The 18389-nt window shown below is 40.4% G+C and overlaps 3 protein-coding genes across 3 annotated transcripts in view; 2 read left to right on the top strand and 1 right to left on the bottom strand.

Moving 5' to 3' along the window:
• Nucleotides 1-1308, top strand: part of rad18 (RAD18 E3 ubiquitin protein ligase) — a 51118-nt gene extending 49810 nt beyond the window's left edge. Inside the window, exon 16 of the transcript XR_007814236.1 lies at nt 307-1308. The gene's annotated coding sequence lies outside the window, so the exon portion shown is untranslated. The remainder of the gene's footprint in view (nt 1-306) is intronic.
• A 629-nt stretch (nt 1309-1937) lies between these two features.
• On the top strand, nt 1938-10517 carry oxtra (oxytocin receptor a). The gene is made up of 2 exons (XM_018681318.2): nt 1938-3449; nt 10116-10517. The coding sequence occupies exons 1-2, from the start codon at nt 2522-2524 to the stop codon at nt 10367-10369; spliced, it is 1182 nt and encodes a 393-aa protein (XP_018536834.1). The 5' UTR covers nt 1938-2521; the 3' UTR covers nt 10370-10517.
• Nucleotides 10518-12189: 1672 nt separating this feature from the next.
• Nucleotides 12190-16051, bottom strand: cav3 (caveolin 3). The gene is made up of 2 exons (XM_018681320.2): nt 15720-16051; nt 12190-14286 (listed from the first exon to the last, which is right to left on the bottom strand). Exons 1-2 carry the CDS (start codon nt 15834-15836, stop codon nt 13945-13947), a joined length of 459 nt encoding a protein of 152 aa, XP_018536836.1. The 5' UTR covers nt 15837-16051; the 3' UTR covers nt 12190-13944.
• Nucleotides 16052-18389: the final 2338 nt, after the last annotated feature.

The raw sequence follows: 18389 nt of genomic DNA, 5'->3' as shown, positions 1-18389 counted from the left end.
AATGGCGGGCACTCATCAATCCACTCATTACTTTCTGCTGAGCTTCAGCAATGTTCAAACTGTACCAGACTCAATTTTCAGTAGTGACTTTGTTACACTGGGACTATTGCACTTGTTATTTTGTGCTTATTGTTGTTGTCAGACTATATCCAGTTTCATTACTCACACACTGGCTAATTTCATGAGGCCCACCAACAGTTTAGTCAGTGAGGTCATTAAATATCTTCATTCCAAATTCAAAAGTCACGTTATTAGATTTAATATGTCATTCTTCTTCTTTTTTTCCCTTGTCCTTTTCATTTCCAGTCAGTCCTAAATCATCGCCAGTCTTCATGTTGCTGCTTTGAAATTCCAGTGGATCTACCATTTTCCAAAACCAAAGCCACAAAAAGGGAGAATGACTCTCTGGCATAAATAGGACCAGAGGCCTTTTCCCACAGGGTTTGCATCTGTGTGTTGCTGGAAATTTAAAGAGCTGCACAGTAGCAGACAAATCCCACTTTTCAGTACCTCTAAGTGCCTCAGCATTTTCCTAAATTTCCAAACAAAAAAGTGAGTAAGTGTTAAGTCTTACTACTTATTAATGGTCATCATCTTCAAAGTGTTTGGTTTGACATATTTTACGGTGTTCGATTTTTCTTTGTGCTGCAGGGTACTAAAACAGAATTCAAGCTCTGACAAGCAGTTGTTTTACATGGAGGTCACTAATCCTTTTTGTACAATTGCTGTTATACCCGTGGTCCCTGTTATGAGCCATTATGTGCCCGGTTTCATCCATTTATCAAGAATGTCTGCTCTATGCTTTCATGTATCATAGTTTGTTAACATTCCTCTAACATGTTGCACCACCACCCTCATCAATTAAGTAATAATCATCACCATTGTCATTCTAGTCCCTGAATTTCAGCGCGCTATTACACTTGGCAACACAAACAGGAAGAGGGAAGAAATGTGTGTTCACAGGAATCACTGGAATGTAGCAGATGGACATTAACATGGGCATCACACACCGCTGCCAATAAAATTTCAACCTCATATGTTTCTCCTATGTGTGTAGGAGGGTAACAGGTAATCATTGTCACTTGTTGTTTTTTATAATTACCTGATTATTATGATAACCCTTCTCAGGTCTGCCTCTACTGAAAAAAGCTTTCAGTTCTAATACTTAATGTGCCAAAAAACACATCCTCCCCTTAAAAATCACTAGATCGGCTTCAGTGGGAGTTGCACACTACTGAATGCATTTACTTTTATATTGTGATTTTGAATAGAACTGTTTTTTTCGGTCCTTTCATATACTGTATATAAACTGGGTAAATTTTTGTCATTTTTCAGTGTTAAAACTGAATGTAATCAAAGAGAACTATGTGTATGTGTGTGTTTTCAAGCACTTCCCAGTAATGATTAATTTAAAAAATGCCACTTGTAACCTTTAATTATTTTAGCTTACATTTTGTCTCTCAGAGATTTGGGAGGTTATGAAAGAGCATTTGATAATTAAATGGCTGTTAACTTAGAAACCACTAGTTCAAAACAAACTGAGGTTAGAGCTCCTCCTGAACTTCTTTTAGAGTCCAAAAATGTTTCATCTCATTTGTTCCCCAGATTATAACACAATATGAACTATCTGACATTGTCCTGGGTGTTGTGTCATCACAGGCTTCACCATGAAGCCCCTGTCATCTCCCCCAGCATCACCGTTGACAGCTTTGTAATTCTACACTATCTGACAACAAAAACCTTCTCAGATGAGGTTGGGTGTTTATAAAATGAGATCCGTGACTCCCAGCGTATCTGAGGGTTAATGCTGTGAAGAGGGGTTGAGGCTCTGGGCTGCAGACCAGGAAAGGGGGGTTATTGACGAATGGCACACACCGCCACCTAGTGGTGACTATTTATTACTGAACTGGGGTACAGATAGAGCAGGGACCTCTGTACTGTAGCGCTGGCCATTTCGATCCTTACCAGAGATGATGATGGGGCTTTGGAATCTCCGCTGCATTTTCCTTTTTGTTTCGATACTTTTATTTTGAGATTTTGAAGGCAAACATATGTTTTTGCTCGACCATAACCCTGCTAATTCTCTGGATTTACTCAGACCATGATTTTGGTTTTGGAGAATTACTTTGACCAGTGAGGTGTACCAGTCGTGTATTTTAGACCCTGGTTTTGCTGTTTGTGGTCCACACTGTAGCTTTTTGCATCTTAGGTATACTTTACACAGGCTTCCAGATTTTATCAAATGCTTCAGATTGTTTAGACAATTGGAAAGATTTGCTCCTCTCCTCTGTGGACTCGTGCGTCCTCTGTTCTTAGAAGACATGGGTGATTGAGGCTCAACAAAACGTGAATCCTTTTTTTTCACTTAAAAATGTTTTGAGCCTTCTCATATCGCACCCTTCCTCTTGTCACCTGTGAGGACACCAGGAAGATTTTATCACTTAGGACCATCCAGGTGCCTGTTCCAGCCATTGCATGACTGCACAACCCTGACGCATCTGCAGAGGACACGACTGCGGCAATGGAGAGTATTTCAAACGAAAGTGACTTTTGGCAATTCAACGAATCCTGGAGGAACTCGAGTCTCTTCAACGGTACCGGTGGGTTGAATCAGACGAATCCGCTGAAGCGAAATGAGGAGGTCGCGAAGGTGGAGGTGACCGTGCTCGCCCTGGTGCTGTTTTTGGCGCTGGCGGGGAACCTGTGCGTCCTGCTGGCCATCCACACTACCAAACACAGTCAGTCCCGAATGTATTACTTCATGAAGCACCTGAGCATCGCTGATCTAGTTGTGGCGATTTTTCAGGTTCTCCCTCAACTTATCTGGGACATTACATTTAGGTTCTACGGGCCGGACATTTTGTGCAGATTAGTGAAATACCTGCAGGTCGTTGGGATGTTCGCGTCCACTTATATGTTAGTTTTGATGTCTGTAGACAGGTGTTTGGCCATTTGTCAGCCCCTTCGTTCTTTGCATAGGAGAAAAGATCGTTTCTATGTCATATTTTCTTGGGTCCTGAGCCTGCTCTTCAGTATCCCGCAGATGTTCATCTTCTCTCTGAGAGAGGTCGGCTCGGCCGGATCAGGAGTGTATGACTGCTGGGGTGACTTCGTGAAGCCTTGGGGTGCCAAAGCTTATATCACATGGATCAGCCTCACCATATATATCATTCCCGTGGCCATACTGAGCATTTGCTATGGTTTGATAAGCTTCAAAATATGGCAAAACTTTAAACTGAAAACCAGGCGGGAGCAGTGCATAAGCCTGACGCCCAAAACCTCCAAAGGCAACACGCTGGCCCGCGTGAGCAGCGTTAAGCTCATCTCCAAGGCGAAGATTACCACAGTGAAGATGACTTTTGTAATCGTCGTGGCTTACATCGTCTGCTGGACCCCCTTTTTCTCTGTTCAGATGTGGTCTGCCTGGGATCCAGCAGCGCCTCGTGAGGGTAGGTAGAATTTTAAAGTTGAATATGATACCGAGTGCGCGCCTATGCGCCAAGGCCGATGAGCTGATAATGTATTTATAATAATTCATACATTTTACACAATTAATATTTACGACCCCATTACTGTACGCCGCGTTTTCGTGACAATATTGATGAGTAGAAACGTTTGTCAACTCTATGTCTCGTCCCTCATGCTGTGCGCACCAGTGGCTCTTTACGCACGAGGATGGGAGCGCTCAATCATCCAATTAAGACAAACCGAGGCAACAAAAACACATTTTTGAACTGCGATTATTCTGTTGTCCCCATTCGCGTGGGTCAGACACTGGACTTTTACAGGTTACTCCTGGGGAACAGGGTTCTGCTGTTTTAGTACCTGGATAAATAACCTGGTGCAGTCAGGGTGCGGTGCGGATGACAGAGTATTCAGGCTGAGCTGAAGCTTGACCGACCACAGCGCAGACGGTACATGACAAAACGAAAACAAATAGCAAAAGCAAACACGTAGAGTAAATTTTTCACTATTTCATCAGTCTGTTATAAATGTACAGTGGAGTGCTTGGGGTTGTATATACACCCCTAAATGTGATATTTGAGTGTTTTCAGCAATTTTGACAGAAAATTATCCTTACAATATTCACACTCTTTAAAGACACAGCCTCTATTCACTGTCGCCTCACTACCAAAATGTGAAACACATTAATAGAACATGTCATTTTAAAATTGAGTGACAGGTCTTAACTATATAGCTAGTTAATCGAATTTATTAAACTACTGTTTTCCCATTCTGTTTGTTGATTCCATTAGGAATAAAAAACCGATCTATATGTTGTTTTTCATATATGTCAAAATATTTAGATTAGATATAACATTACACCTTCTGTGTGGCAAAAAAAAAAAAAAAGAAAAAAAAAAAGATATCGATTGATGAGTACTGCACACTTGCAGGATTCCAAGTTCCAGATTTCCAAGTTTCCTCTGACCCTCCTCACGCTGCACAGCCGACTGACGGCTAATCATTAATGAAATTAGTGTGCGCCACCGCGCGCTAAGCAGCTTCTGTTTGTGCCTGTGGGGCACGTTGAAGTGCGTCGTTGACATTTAACCACAATAGGCCACTAAGCAGCCATCTACTGTATGTGCTCCCTATATTTATCGACCTGCTGGGCCATGGCCACACCCATATAACAAATTTGACCTCACAGTGTATTTGCACAGTTGAGAGAGGAGCCTCTTTCATTCTTTCATTGCATTTAGGTAGAAGTAGGTAAAAGACATATTATGTGTTATCCTTGTGAAAACTAAAGACTGTTTGGCTTGAGAGCTACAATTTTCCTCTTTGTTGGAAAGAACTTGATTTTACTGGGAAAGGTAAATCTAATTGGAGCTAATGATTTGACTTTGCATTGTCTGTATCTCCTCCTGAATGAAAAGAAACTGTTACTCTTAAGACGACACAAAACTTGTTTTCCAATCAGGTTCCTTGGCTTATAACTTTGGTTCCTCAATCAAAAGGTAAAAACATTTTCTATAGAAACAGACTAAAATAAACAGTACACATGCTAAAAATAAGACAATAATGTCAGGAAGTTTCTTGATGAGAGCAGAGTAAACAGACTTTGGTGTTGCAGACCTTGGTTCTTTTCCTTTGCTTCTTTGGTTTTGTCTAAAAGGTTCCAGCTGACTGGCTGTGTGAAGCTGTCAGTCTCCTCAAGCTGCATTGTTCACACCAGCTATTTCCACTTTGGAGCTAAACAGTCACTCAATACACTTAGCTGTCAGCCAATTCTACAGCACAGAGGTGGTATATTGCTTGATTCACTGATAAAATGACAGCAGTTGGCTCTGATTCTCCACCTCACAACGATACAGTAGCTAGAAAACAGCAGCCTCAGCTGTGAATGGAAAAGAAAGTGATTCATTTATTTTCTGTTGCAGAGCATGGATCAGTGCAAATGTCTGATGGCTTGCCTCCACGTGAACAGCACTCAGAGAGGCCAGAATTGGCAGTGACACGTGCCAGTGTTTGTGTACAAAAGGTAGACTTGGAGTGTCACCTGTGTGTGTGGAGATAACGTGTCCATTAGAGTCATACTCAGCAAAGACAGCCCAGAGCAGAGAGCTCTTGTTAAACATTGCAAGAATGTTTTTCAGGCATTTATGATTTAAACAAACCAATAATGGTTAATAAGCTAGATTCTGTAGTTGTAGTTGTCAGTTTGGAAGTGATGACAGGTTTTGTTTTAAATGTTTGTTGTGGGCCGACTGAGATCACAGACAGTGCCTTTAAAACTGTACTATAGTGAAAGATAGCAAGGACCATATATAGTAGAACAGATTATTAATGCTTATCATTGCTTATGACAGGTAACCTGCAGACTTATGGCACATATTTAGGTAACAGGCCTAAAATACAGATTATCCCACTATATTGGCCATTTTATATAATAACTTTTAACTTGATTTTCTAATTTTACCATGGAATATATCCATATTATGTTATGTGCAACTTGCATAAAACAAAACTAGAGTAATACTAGATACTGGACTAATAATACTGGAGTCATAGAAATTGATTATTTTCACTTTTTCTATGTTCATGATCACGTTTCTGAGTGACTGGCACCATCACGTCATATTATGGTTTCCTCTGGGACTCACCTGATAAAAACATCTTATTGCTCGGTTTTCAACATCAATCAAGCTGACGCTTCAACATTAATGGAGGTTTAGTATATAAAGGTTGCTGTCTGCCTTTAAAAGGCCACCACTCTTAGTAGAAACAGGTTGTACAATCACCAGTTTCTCGCCTGATTCTACATGCAGACACTTTCTCCATCCTGGCTCATTACTGGGGTAATCATGTCCTCTACTATGAATGACTCAGAAATCCCCTGAGACAATAAACAACAAGATGCATTATTTGTTCACGTTCAAAGTTTGATTAATACAACTATCACGTCTGTACCTTATACATGAAGCTACAGCCAGGAGCTGGTTAGCTTAGTGTAGCATAAAGACAAACAGGGGGGAAACAGCTAGCCTGGCTCTGTTCAAGGACATTTCTGGCTCTGTCTAGAATCTAGACTCTAGATGATTTCCATTAACTTCCTTGGCTTTCCACTAGTTACGTGGCCAAGAGGCAGTCCCACACATAAACCCCATAAAATGACAAATTATTATTTTCACACAATGGTTTTTGTATGGATTAAACAAATGAGATACAAATTATCAATCAGTGAGCTTTAGAGATGCTGATAGGTGAATTTTTTTTACCTACAAACAGAGCTAAACTAGTTGTTTCCGGTCGTTATGCTAAGCTAAGCTAACAGGCAGCTGCCTGTAGCACCATATTTATGGTACAGATGTGACAATGACATCATTCTTCTCATCTTCTTCTAATCTCATCTCTTGTCAAGAAAGCAAATAATCATATTTCCCAAAATGTCAAACTAGTCCTTTAAAGCAGAAGTGGACAAGTGGTGGAGTACACCTTTGTTGTATGAACCTTTGACCCTTAAATGTGACATCCTCACCAAGCCAATTTTTAAAGTGCAAGAATACAGAGCCAAATTGCATCATCCCTTCAAGTTCCTCCGAAACAACAGAGATATCTGATTTATTACATCTTGCATTTTGGATTTACTGTGAAAGAGCCGGGACCTTTCAAAGATTGGAAGATGACCATTTTTAGCACCCCATTAGGTTTATCAAAGCAAGTTTCGGAAATGTCAGATGATGGCAAAATACCCCAGTTCTCTGAGCTTTGTCAGACGGTGGCGTCTGTGATTTCACATTTAGCAGCCAGACAGATTTCATTATGTAGAGGACAAAAACACCTGAAGGTTAAACCCTGACTCAGACACCCACACAGCCCCACCACTCCCCCCCAAAATCTGTGAACACAAACATGTTCCCCTGCTGAGTCTGGTGCCCTCAGACACTGACTCACACTCGGATTACTATTGATTTGCATTAAGTGCTTGATAGACACAAAGCCCACTGTTCAGTCTTGAGGTGTTCATTTTATTTAAAGGTCAGTGAGAAAAGCAAAACAGTGTCCTATGGAAAGACCCCACCGAGCAGTTTTACTTATAAATATTACTTAATGTAAGAAAAATCTAAATTGGAGTACTGCTTATGCTTGTTTACCCTCGGGGAACACGAATCAGCATTTAGTGTTCTCATTAACAAATCGCTGAAGAGTCTTTTGGGTCAGCCAGAATCAGCTCTGACAGTCAGACAGATGTACCACCCAGGGAATGATTATTCTGCCTTTTCATTTGCTGCATGATTTATTATTCCCTTGTGAAAGGCGCTGTGAGCTAATTCAGTAAAGACTTTTTCATGATAGTTCCCCCTGTTATTCAAATTAAATCCAGGCTGTGCTCTCATCCACCCTGATGAGAATGCCTCATGACCACCAGCTGGTCTTCTGCACTGTCCTCAATGAGGTGTATTGCTCCCTCCAGTGTTGTAGCCAAGTCTATATCACAGCAAATTGACTGAATATCGGTTCGATATTTAATGCATTCTACTACTTTCATTTGTTCATATGAAACATTACAACGCAGCACTCACTCAACAGTAAATTATAAAACCTATGACACTGTAGTTGAAGGGTAAACGAATGATCTACACTCAGTTAAACTCATGTTTTACTGTCATGAATCAAACCCTTAATAGCTGATGATCAGTCCTTATTAATCATATGTGTGACTTTTGTGCCCTTCCAGAGATCATTTATGGCAAACAATTTTCACTAGAGCTCAGGGACTGTCATTAGAGACAACATGAGAACAGCAGGACACAGGCAGGCTGAGAGAAAGATTAGCAATCAGTAAGAGGTTAAATACAGGATACGAACCAATTACACGAATCCGAACCTCATTTGCCAAATGTCAGTTGGATGTTGGAGTTGACGTACCGTAAATGTCAAACAATGTGCCACTGCAAGGTACTCGCCATGATGTATCACCACAATGTGCAAGAAACATTTCCACTCGTCCTGGTCTTCGTTTGAGAAAATCAGTACTTTATTGCTTGTTCAAACAGGTCATCATTTCAAATCTTTGGCGTGTATTTTTCAATATTGTACTGCGAATACCACAAAACTCTCTCCTTCCTCAAAGATCTCTGAAATACATCAGCACTGCCTGATCCAGTAACACCTCTTTTAATATGGACTGTGAGTTCAAGGACTGAGACTCCCTTCAGCTATCATAATACACTCATATCTGTGTGATTAAAACTTGTTATTCAATTGATTCTACACTGACAGAAATGGGCAGTGTTACACTCCACACCATCAAATCAACCACCAAATCCATGAGTTTTATGATCATAAAAACATACCAAAACGATCCAAAAGACTAAATCAAGACTACAAAAGACAAAGTCAAAACACAACAGCAACATAAAATAAAACCACAGGCTGAGAGGCAGTAAAACCAGCAGTCCCCATGCTAGAAGCCTCTGTCTTCTGATGCTGCCACAGGGGCTGTTAAGCACTTCATTTACAGCCAGGTGCTCCTCATCGATACACTTACAAAACTCATTGAGAAGCAAATGCTACTACTTCTGCAAGCATTTGGACCAATGCTGATTGTATTCAAGTCTGCCACCTTACATTATTCAGGGCTACCAGCACTAGTACACACAAGACAGATCTTCTAGCCTCAATCTGAATCTATGTGCATTTACAACGCATCAAAATTGGGACTGCTGCTGACAAAAGGCAGCTTAAACAAGATCACACTCACAAAAGGACTAGATGAGTCACTGCCACTTGAAGAATAAGCTGCCAACACACAAGTAGCCATACCAGTCAATGCCACTCTCTCTAGATGCAATATGGCTACCACCATGAGATTAACAAATACGACAGAACTGAGCAACATTTCTCCACAGCATGACAATAGCACAAGTGACCAACACAAAAGTGGAGTTCAACAGCAACAAGCAGAAAGGGTCACCACACACACTGGTACACCTCACTGATCAAGTAGCACCTCAACTGACCAGGTAGCACCTGGGCGGAGCTACGGGGAAGACAGGTGAGGAAAGGGACAAACAAAGGTATTTGGTCATAAACCAAAGTACTGGACAATGAAAATGTGGGAATCACCATAGCTGTTACACTATATCCTTAGAGGGGCATGACTTTCTGTAGCAAATTTCATGTCCAATCCATCCAGGGGTTGTAGAGCCATTTACTAAAGACAAAAAAAGGCAACTTCACGATTGCACTACGGAAAAAACCACAGGATCACCAAAGTCACCAGGATTCATCCTCTGGGGACCATGACTTTCTGTAGCAAATTTCATGGCAATTCATACAGTAGTTTGAGAAAAATATTTAGTCTGGGATGAAGTGGTGGGCTAACCATCGCTATACCCACTGACACATTGTTAGCATGGCAAAAAAGCCTTCACTGATATAAAGATGTAAATCATCACAAGTAATCAAAATGTGTGTACACAAACTTATGAATTACATTAATACATATGTTGCTGTACTTGGGGAGAATGAAAGTATATAAACTTTTAGCAAGTAACTAATGCCTCTAGTTGTTGGAATTCACTGGTTCTACTCAGCCTTCGTATAAATCTTTCATTTTTGTTGTCATAGCACAGTAACCTTCCTCTCACTGTCCTCTCCTACAGCCATGCCCTTCATCATCTCCATGCTGCTGGCCAGCCTCAACAGCTGCTGTAACCCCTGGATCTACATGTGCTTCGCGGGGCATCTGTTCCATGATCTCAGGCAGAACTTTCTGTGCTGTTCTGCTCGCTACCTCAAGACATCCCAGTGCCGCTGTGAGCGTGATTTTGATTCCAGTCACAAGAGCAACTCCTCAACCTTTGTTATTAAGAGCACTAGCAGTCAGAGGAGCATCACACAGACATCTACTACATAAGTACTCACCCTCCCTTTCTATTCTCAAACTGCCCACCTGGGCCTTTCACCACATGCAGTCACCCCTAAAATACCCTAGCAGTTTGACTTCTTCAGATACCTCTTGCCCCGAGGCTTGCTCTTCAAGCTCAAAAGGGGAATAACAACGAAAGTCTTAATTCTTTAATTTACAGCAATTTACAGTATAAAGTGTAAATAGAATTGTGAAATAGATAATGTTGTACAAACTATAATCAAGGGGTGATATTTTGTTAATAAAAGCTTACAAGATAATCATGGACCAAGACGAGCAACCCACTGAATCTTTTGTTTGTTTGTTTGTTTTTACGTGTTTCTTGTTTTAGATGTACAGTATATATTTACATATTTACAGGACAGAGAAAGTAAAAGAAAATGATATTTTCAGCCTTGTCAGCCTTGGCCAGCTACACTATTGATTCAGTTGTTGTCACCAGCAAAGCTTGCGGATCACATTCGTCTGTGTTATGATGCAATTACTCACCTGTAATAAATATTGTGCACCATGTTGTTCACTTTGTTACATCTGCAGTGGATTGCATACATGTATACTGTTACTTGAGCTTTCGTTTGATGTGAGATGTCATGGCTGTCACTGGTAAAGATTTTTAAAAAGTTTAAAAAACAAATAAAGAGCGCAAGCAGCAAAAATGCACAGACGAGGTTATTATTTACACCTGACTGATACCCATTAGCGCTCCTTTCGACTTCCCGAAGTCCTTGGCAAGGTTGCTGGAGTGGTTCCATGGGGATGTTTGTCCACACTGAATCAATAACGTCACTGAGTTCCTGCAAATTTTTTGGCAGCACATCGAAACTTTGAACATCCTGTTCAGCCTCAGCCCCAAAAGACGCTGCTGGGTTGAGATCTGGAGACTGTGCAGATCGCTGAAGTGAACTAAAGTGACTCATGTCTCTGGAGGTATGTTGAGGCAACAACTGCTGCATGACATGGCATATTATCCTGCAGGATGTGACCTGTAAAGGTAAAAACTATGGCCATGAATTCATTCTAGCATTCTTTGTTGAGAAACTCATGATTCATGTCAAAGTCTGAGGCTGTTGTTCAGTCAGGTGTTTTAACATTTATTGTAAATGTTGAGCTGAGATATGAACCGTAAATGTAATTTTAATTACAGCACATCAATAATCATTACCAATGATGAGGAGAGGCCGGAGTAAAAACAAAAGCTGCACTGTAAAAATAAGCCAACAGGTGTTGATTCAGCTTTCAACTTTGTTTTTCAGCAGTATTATTCAGCTCATCCTGATATTTTGTCAGTCTGCTTCCTTGATAATACCATATAATACAACAACTCTGCCACAAACCACAGCCTCAGACACTTTTATAGGATGATTATTATATGTTTCATTATACATTTTATATTGCAGGGAATATTCAACTGCATTATATTGCATACGTTTTGCTTTAATTTTATTATTTTGTGAGTGCATGTGCCAAAGTGCCAGAATGATCCTTTGTAAGCTATAGTTGCCAACTGTATTGCCACAGTATACCTTTTCTTTTTAATTTATACTTCTATTTAGGGGGAGTTTACTTTATTAATACCATTAATGCTGTGACATTTTATTAGACCAACTTATTTCACTGGGAGAAATTCTGTAACATAAATCTTTTAAAGGCAGCAAGACCTTTGCTGTGAATTTCATGATCAAAAACTATGTGTAAGATGCCAGTGTGGGGGGTAATTTGTCAGCACTATATATCTGTAATTGTACAGGTTTAATTAATCATTTGCAGAAGGCAAAATAAGAAAACAGAATCAGTAAAATTGTGAGATCTTGATTTGTGAGGAATTTGCTGTATTTTGGTTACATCAAATACATTCATTCTATATATTCACTCTTGGCATAGTCATTTCTGAGCTCAGTTTACATAGAAATACCACATTGAATCTAAAATCCTTCTTTTGAGGATCAAACATTTGATTCCATATATACTCACGTCTACACAGCCCCGCAAATATGGTGCTGAGTTTTGGGAAAATACACATGAATGTTTTATTTATTTGTATAAAATGTAGTTTATGGAGAGAACTGTGTTTCAGATTAAATGATCATCTGGTTATTATCGCCCACACTGTGCTAAAATCAAAGTGACTAAGGCGCTCAATGTTATTTTTTAATGAAATTTTACCTCATAACCTGGCAAATGAATCATTCTTGCTCACTAATTATACTGTTTCATACAGCTCATCAATCAGAATAATATTTTAAGCCAATGTACTATTTCTCTTCATATAAACTCCAACTATACATTTTCTAGTATTTCTAGTGGAATACAGTACTTAAAGGAATTGACCAGAAAGAATCACACTGAGGCTATAAACAAAGAAGGGTGTGGTGAAACTGAATCATCAATAATGAATCTGAGACACAACAGAGAAGCTCATGAAAGATATACAACAGCAACCTCTAGTGGGTCACAGTTCCCAGGTCTGTGCCTCCAGGTTGACTGAAGTAAGATGTTTGGTTTTTAAGTCTCCAAGAAAGCTCTGAAATGCACATAACACTGTATACTTTAAATCAAACACTAAACCAGTGTTGTAGTATTCTTATCAGAAGGACAGTTTCATTAATTTTAAGGCATCTTTACATTAGTTTCAGCCCATGTATAATTTTCCTCTCTGGACTACAGCCGCTTTTCTTTCAAATCAGAATAACACTGTGGAACATTACTATGGGTCTCATAGAGAGGTTTTTTCTTTACGGCATCAGTAGTAGCTAGTAGTAGCTAGGTCCATACTTATTTACACATACTTGACAGAAATATGCAAACAAGTAGATTTAATATTCCACTCATCACACTTTGAGAAAAGGAAGTAGATTATCTGCATGGCTGGTTCCAGATGTACTCCATACATCTGCAGGTCTCCAAAAAGTCTCTTAGTAACTCCAGAGTTGTCACAAATTAAGATGGAAATGTCTCAGAATCTATTTCAGATAATACTGGACAAAGTAATTACGTTCACAAAACATTTTCAATTCCTTTCATTCTGTTAGGGTTTTTCTAATAGGGTTAAGTGTACAAACATGTAAGTGTCAAATTCAATTTGATCAATATGAAGTAAAACAATACTGGACACAGCAACATACAGCATCAAGAATAGCCAAATGCATACAAGTAGCATCCTCCAAAGGTGCAGCAGTGTTAGGGAGTCAATTTCATTTGTTGTGAATGAGTAGCCTTTATCTGAGCTTTTTGTGATACAAATAAATGAGGGCAGACAGATCCTCCTCATGGCAGGTGGCCCTCTCCTCCCTATGTGAGGAGCACTGAGCCTGGAGTGCCAAAGCTGTCACAGAACCACCCAGCCTGCTGCAGCTGTCGCAGAGCTTCTGGTGGCAAAAGGCACACGGGGCACGTCATTACTCAGAGCTGAGGGCTTGAGGATGGGAGGGTGGGGAACAGCATGTTATGAAGGCAGCGGGAGGAAGAGTATCAGGGAGTAAGCAAGATGCCAGGACTGATCTTCTGGTGTAAAAAAAGGTACCACACTTCATCCGATCATACTATAAACACTTCTGTGTGAGTTCTTAGACTTCTTTGCGCATTGCCACGCGCACACTGCTGAAGATCTTGCCCAGGGCTTCAAAGAAGGGATCGCAGAAGGTCTGGATGCAGAGAGAGTAGATGCGGCTGATGCACTGTGACTCAATCAGACAGCTCTTGATGCAGGGAACCACAGCCCAGATGTGGCAGAATGAGATGCAGGCAAAGAGGAAGCCCCAGAGTAGAGCAACAGGGATGCCAAAGACGGCAGACAAGATGCGATAACACCAGTATTTGGACACGGTGAAGGTGGTGTAGCTGAGCTTCCACACTCCATCCAGGCTGTGTGTACCATCAGGCTCCGCAATGACATCCTCAAACTCCACCTAATAAGAAAATTAAAAGAGGCTTTCATTAATATACTTCCATGAGGGCACACTGCTTTTATCCATCTGCCTCGACCAGACCTCTGTGGGCTCCAAGTAATATGCACATTCCAGTGTTAAGTGTAAAGATTATGTTTATGAAAGCCACAGAGTCAAGTCAAATTTATGCACTTCATAGAATATAAAATGTAATGTAGTGGTATACATGCAAAGTTATAGAGTGGCTTTTAATGCAAGGTCCAAATCATTCTGAAAGCTCTATTCCAACACATTTTTAGTAACCGAAGTTCAACTCATGTAAAATGCATGAGAGCAACTGTACAATGGTCCAATTTGTCATCCGTTTTCAGTACGTGCCACCTGGTCCTTTGGATAGTGCCTTTGCATTCCTAGTTGAGACTTAGTCATAAAATGTGAATGAATTTGTCAGTAATCACAGCAGGCACATCTAAAATCTTTTCTTTTTCTTCCAGATCACTGGATAATATCAGTATGGGAAGGAACAACTCGCTGTCCGTTTCCTGTAGAGATGGCAGCCTGAGATCATCCACTGAATGAATGGCTGGACATGCACTGCTGCTTTCCATTTTTCTCTGCGAGGTCTGGCCTCTTTCAGCTCTTAGAGGATTGCTAGAGTCAAATTCAACAAAAGAACAGTTGATGTTCTGTAGAAATAAGAGATGCGGTCCAAAGCCAGTATATCTGATTTGCTTGGAGGATAAGATTCCCAAACTAATTAGGGGCACTCTTTCAGTAGATCACTTATCCACTTTATTTTGAGGGTACAGAAAAGAAAAAGAAAAACTGGAAATGTTAACAGAAAATTACTGCATGGATTAGAACAGTCAGTGCTAATTCATCGTTTACTGTAATTCATGGACCCGATAGGAGTACCGTTAACAAACCTTACATTTCAAAAATTCATATTCATCAATCTTTATCAGTGACTCGATAGTCCTCTGAAAACAGACCAGGTCTGTAGATCATTCCAAACTGAGCCGTGCAGACACTAAACATATGCTCAACTCATAATTCATGATTTACCATCTTCCTTGAACATGTTTACATGAACCACCTTCAGTCAAACAAAATCTAATCTAACTGTATATTCAGCCCTGTCTTTACACACAGTGTTTTGTGGTGATATCATGGCAACAATCACAGGATAAACAGTAGTCAGACCTAAATAAAACACGATGGCACAGTGTATCAGTTTCACACTCTTCTACCCTATTCCCAAAATAAACTTCATGCAGGCAACAGGAATAGCTCCTGGTCTATTTAGGGGGTTTCCAGACAATATAATAACCTGTTCTCCTGTCTTTGTTCCCAGCAACCACTTAATGCATTTTCCATGTTTCCACACATGCCAAAACAGGGGTTACATTCTTAATCCTTTCTGTGACAGGGTATTGTCTCCATGCTGCACAAACCTTCACCACGTCCTCATTGATCTGCTTTGGGTCTCTGTTAATTAGGTCGATCTCTTTGGTGTGGCTGTCCTTCACAATCTTCTCCTCGTTGGTGTTGTACTGGTACTGATCCGCCATGGTGGGGCTGCAGGTCCTGGAGGGGCCGGAGACAGTGAGGGTAAACCTTCCTGGATCAAACTGCGCGTAGCCGCCTCAATTTCGCTTCTGAAACCCCTGTATCACCACTGTGACGCTCCCAATGACATGCCAGTGGACAGCTGCTGCAAACGTCCTGGTAAAAATGGAGGCCTGACCCCCGCCCTGTACACACACACACACACACACACACACACACACACACACACAAAGTGTACACACGCACACACACATAAACACACATACAATGTAGTGCACACAGACAGAAAAGGCATGCCTTAAAGGAGAACCCAGGGTTGTGTCACATTTCACATAGGGTTGTGGGGCTAACTGGGCAGAGTTTGCACAGTGGCATGAACTTCCACCACAGAGTGAGGCAGTAAGCACAAACACACCCTCCTGCTCTGCCTCTAGCTGGGACACACTGTTTTGTGGTCTAATACTGAACTTAACTCCTAATAAATGCAATTTAAAAAACAAGCAAACAAACAAAAAATAGCTATTGTCACCATGAGTATAAGGTTTACTTTGTTACTTCTGTACTCTTGAGCATTATACTGAATAATGTAGATCTGCAATATAATAAACGTTAACATTACAATACACTTCACTGATCCAGCGCTCATCAACTCTTTCATAATATGTGATGTTGTAACTCAAGTAGTGAAGTGACCTACGTGAAGTCCTCACCTCTTCAAATACAAATTTTTAAACTCTAATTTAAACACAAACATAAAAAATAAGTTGCCAATAATTTGTCATGTTTTTACCATAATGTGCCTTTATTATCACTGTTGACCTACTGTTGGCAAAAGCTCTGTAAGGTAGTAATGCTGTGCTGCATTCAGAAATGTATTCACCACAGGGTTTTGGGAGGGGTTGTTTTTATTCATCAACTTATAATTATTGTAAAACAGGGGCTCTATCATTTTGTTGTTTACCTTGGAGGACTTGTTAGGAGAGGTTTGCCTACTTTGTATGTTAAGATATTTTCAAGTGCTAATGTTTCTTTGCATAAATAATGATGCAATGAAATTTGTAAAAGAGCTGAGTGGGCCACATGCTAATTGATAAATTGATTCAGTCATCTAAATCAAGTCTTAATAGTGTACAATCAGGGAGAATTCACACAAGGCAGGGCCTGAGCCTCCTCGTATGTTCTGATTGTGGCAAGGCCCAATACATAAAATTCAATAGTCCCCTAAAATAAACCTCTGATTCAGTCTTTCTTAAGCTGTGCAGTTGTTGCTATCAGTCATAGCATTCTATATCAGCATGTTGCATAAACACACTCATACAGCATGGTGCTGCCAGAAAAGAGGGGGAAAAGGAGGAGGTCCCAATGAAAAGTGGTACAAGGCTTCATAGCAGCCCCCCAGCTCCCTGTTGCTATTTATCTCAATCAGTGGGGTACAAGAACAGTACAGGAAGCGTGACTTCGGACTGGCATTCCTCGCCCCAGTTCCCCGGTGGCAGAGACAGGGATGAAGAGGGAGGGGGTGCAATGGGATCAGGGCACATGTGATCGGGAGCCAACCCAATTAGAGGAGTATTCTTGGCGTGGCAGTGGAGAGAGTAAAGGCCAGTTAGGCATGGACGCAGAAGGACAGAAATAGCTCAGCAGAGAGTCACGGTGGGCATACCTCTGCCTCTATGGGTGTCAATGCAAGCTGAGACATCCATTTAATGTAGACAGACATGCAGGGCTCTCATATCTATATTTAGAGTCATACAGTAGAATTCAATGGTTAGAGTGAGTATCAGTAACTAAGTAAGTTTATGATATGGGTGGTGCTGCCTTTGCAATGAACAGTGCTGGGTGTTTTTCTACATACAAAATACTGTTTATTTTTTATCATACAAGTTTATATTTTATGGGTTAATTAATTGTTGCATGTGTTTGTGTAAATTATGGGTTAATTATGGGCTAAAAAATCAGCAATGTAAGACCCTTACCTGAGCATGAAAATCAGTGCATTAAAATGACTGACCGCCATTGGAAAACAGAGGCTCTTATCATCTTTAAAAGGTTACTCAAGTAATTTACAGTTTTCACAGTTTTAGTGCTGCATGTTTACCCCACGTATTCTATATCCACAGGCCACACTTGTTGTGTTGCAGGTCCTGGTTTAGTGTATACTCTATATATCATACATTAACATTTTTACATACATTTTTACAATTTGACATCTATGTCAGCACAGTAAATATCATGACAGCAAACACAAAATAATCACAGACCATTATAATACAATTCATAATTTACCTGTATGAAATTAGTATAGAATAGGCTTTTATTGTCACTGTACAGTTAAGTCAACAAAATTGTGGGGTATGCAGTCTGTTACGACTGTTTTTTCCTCTATAGCTTCTGTTTTAATCAAATATTTTAAACATAGTGTGTTTTTCTGTGTGTCTATATTTTTGCCAGATGGACGGTGATTCAACCACAGCAATTTCCAGCACAGGAAAATAAGGGGCTGATGAGAATGTTCGGTATGCTGCCCCACACGGTCTGTACCCAGTGCATGTTGA

The sequence above is a fragment of the Lates calcarifer genome, linkage group LG12 (assembly GCF_001640805.2).
Source record: "Lates calcarifer isolate ASB-BC8 linkage group LG12, TLL_Latcal_v3, whole genome shotgun sequence".
Taxonomy (NCBI): Eukaryota; Metazoa; Chordata; class Actinopteri; family Centropomidae; genus Lates; species Lates calcarifer.
Note: the sequence above shows the minus strand (reverse complement) of the source record. Positions and strands in the feature narration are given on the sequence as shown.

What these genes read in the sequence shown, in the direction of transcription:
- cav3 (XM_018681320.2), bottom strand. Translation starts at nt 15,836, where the DNA reads ATGGCGGATCAGTACCAGTACAACACCAACGAGGAGAAGATTGTGAAG. An exon ending in TCAATGAGGACGTGGTGAAG is followed by an intron (nt 14,287 to 15,719) that starts GTTTGTGCAGCA and finishes TTTTCTTATTAG; the next exon opens with GTGGAGTTTGAGGATGTCAT.
- oxtra (XM_018681318.2), top strand. Translation starts at nt 2,522, where the DNA reads ATGGAGAGTATTTCAAACGAAAGTGACTTTTGGCAATTCAACGAATCC. An exon ending in TCCAGCAGCGCCTCGTGAGG is followed by an intron (nt 3,450 to 10,115) that starts GTAGGTAGAATT and finishes CCTCTCCTACAG; the next exon opens with CCATGCCCTTCATCATCTCC.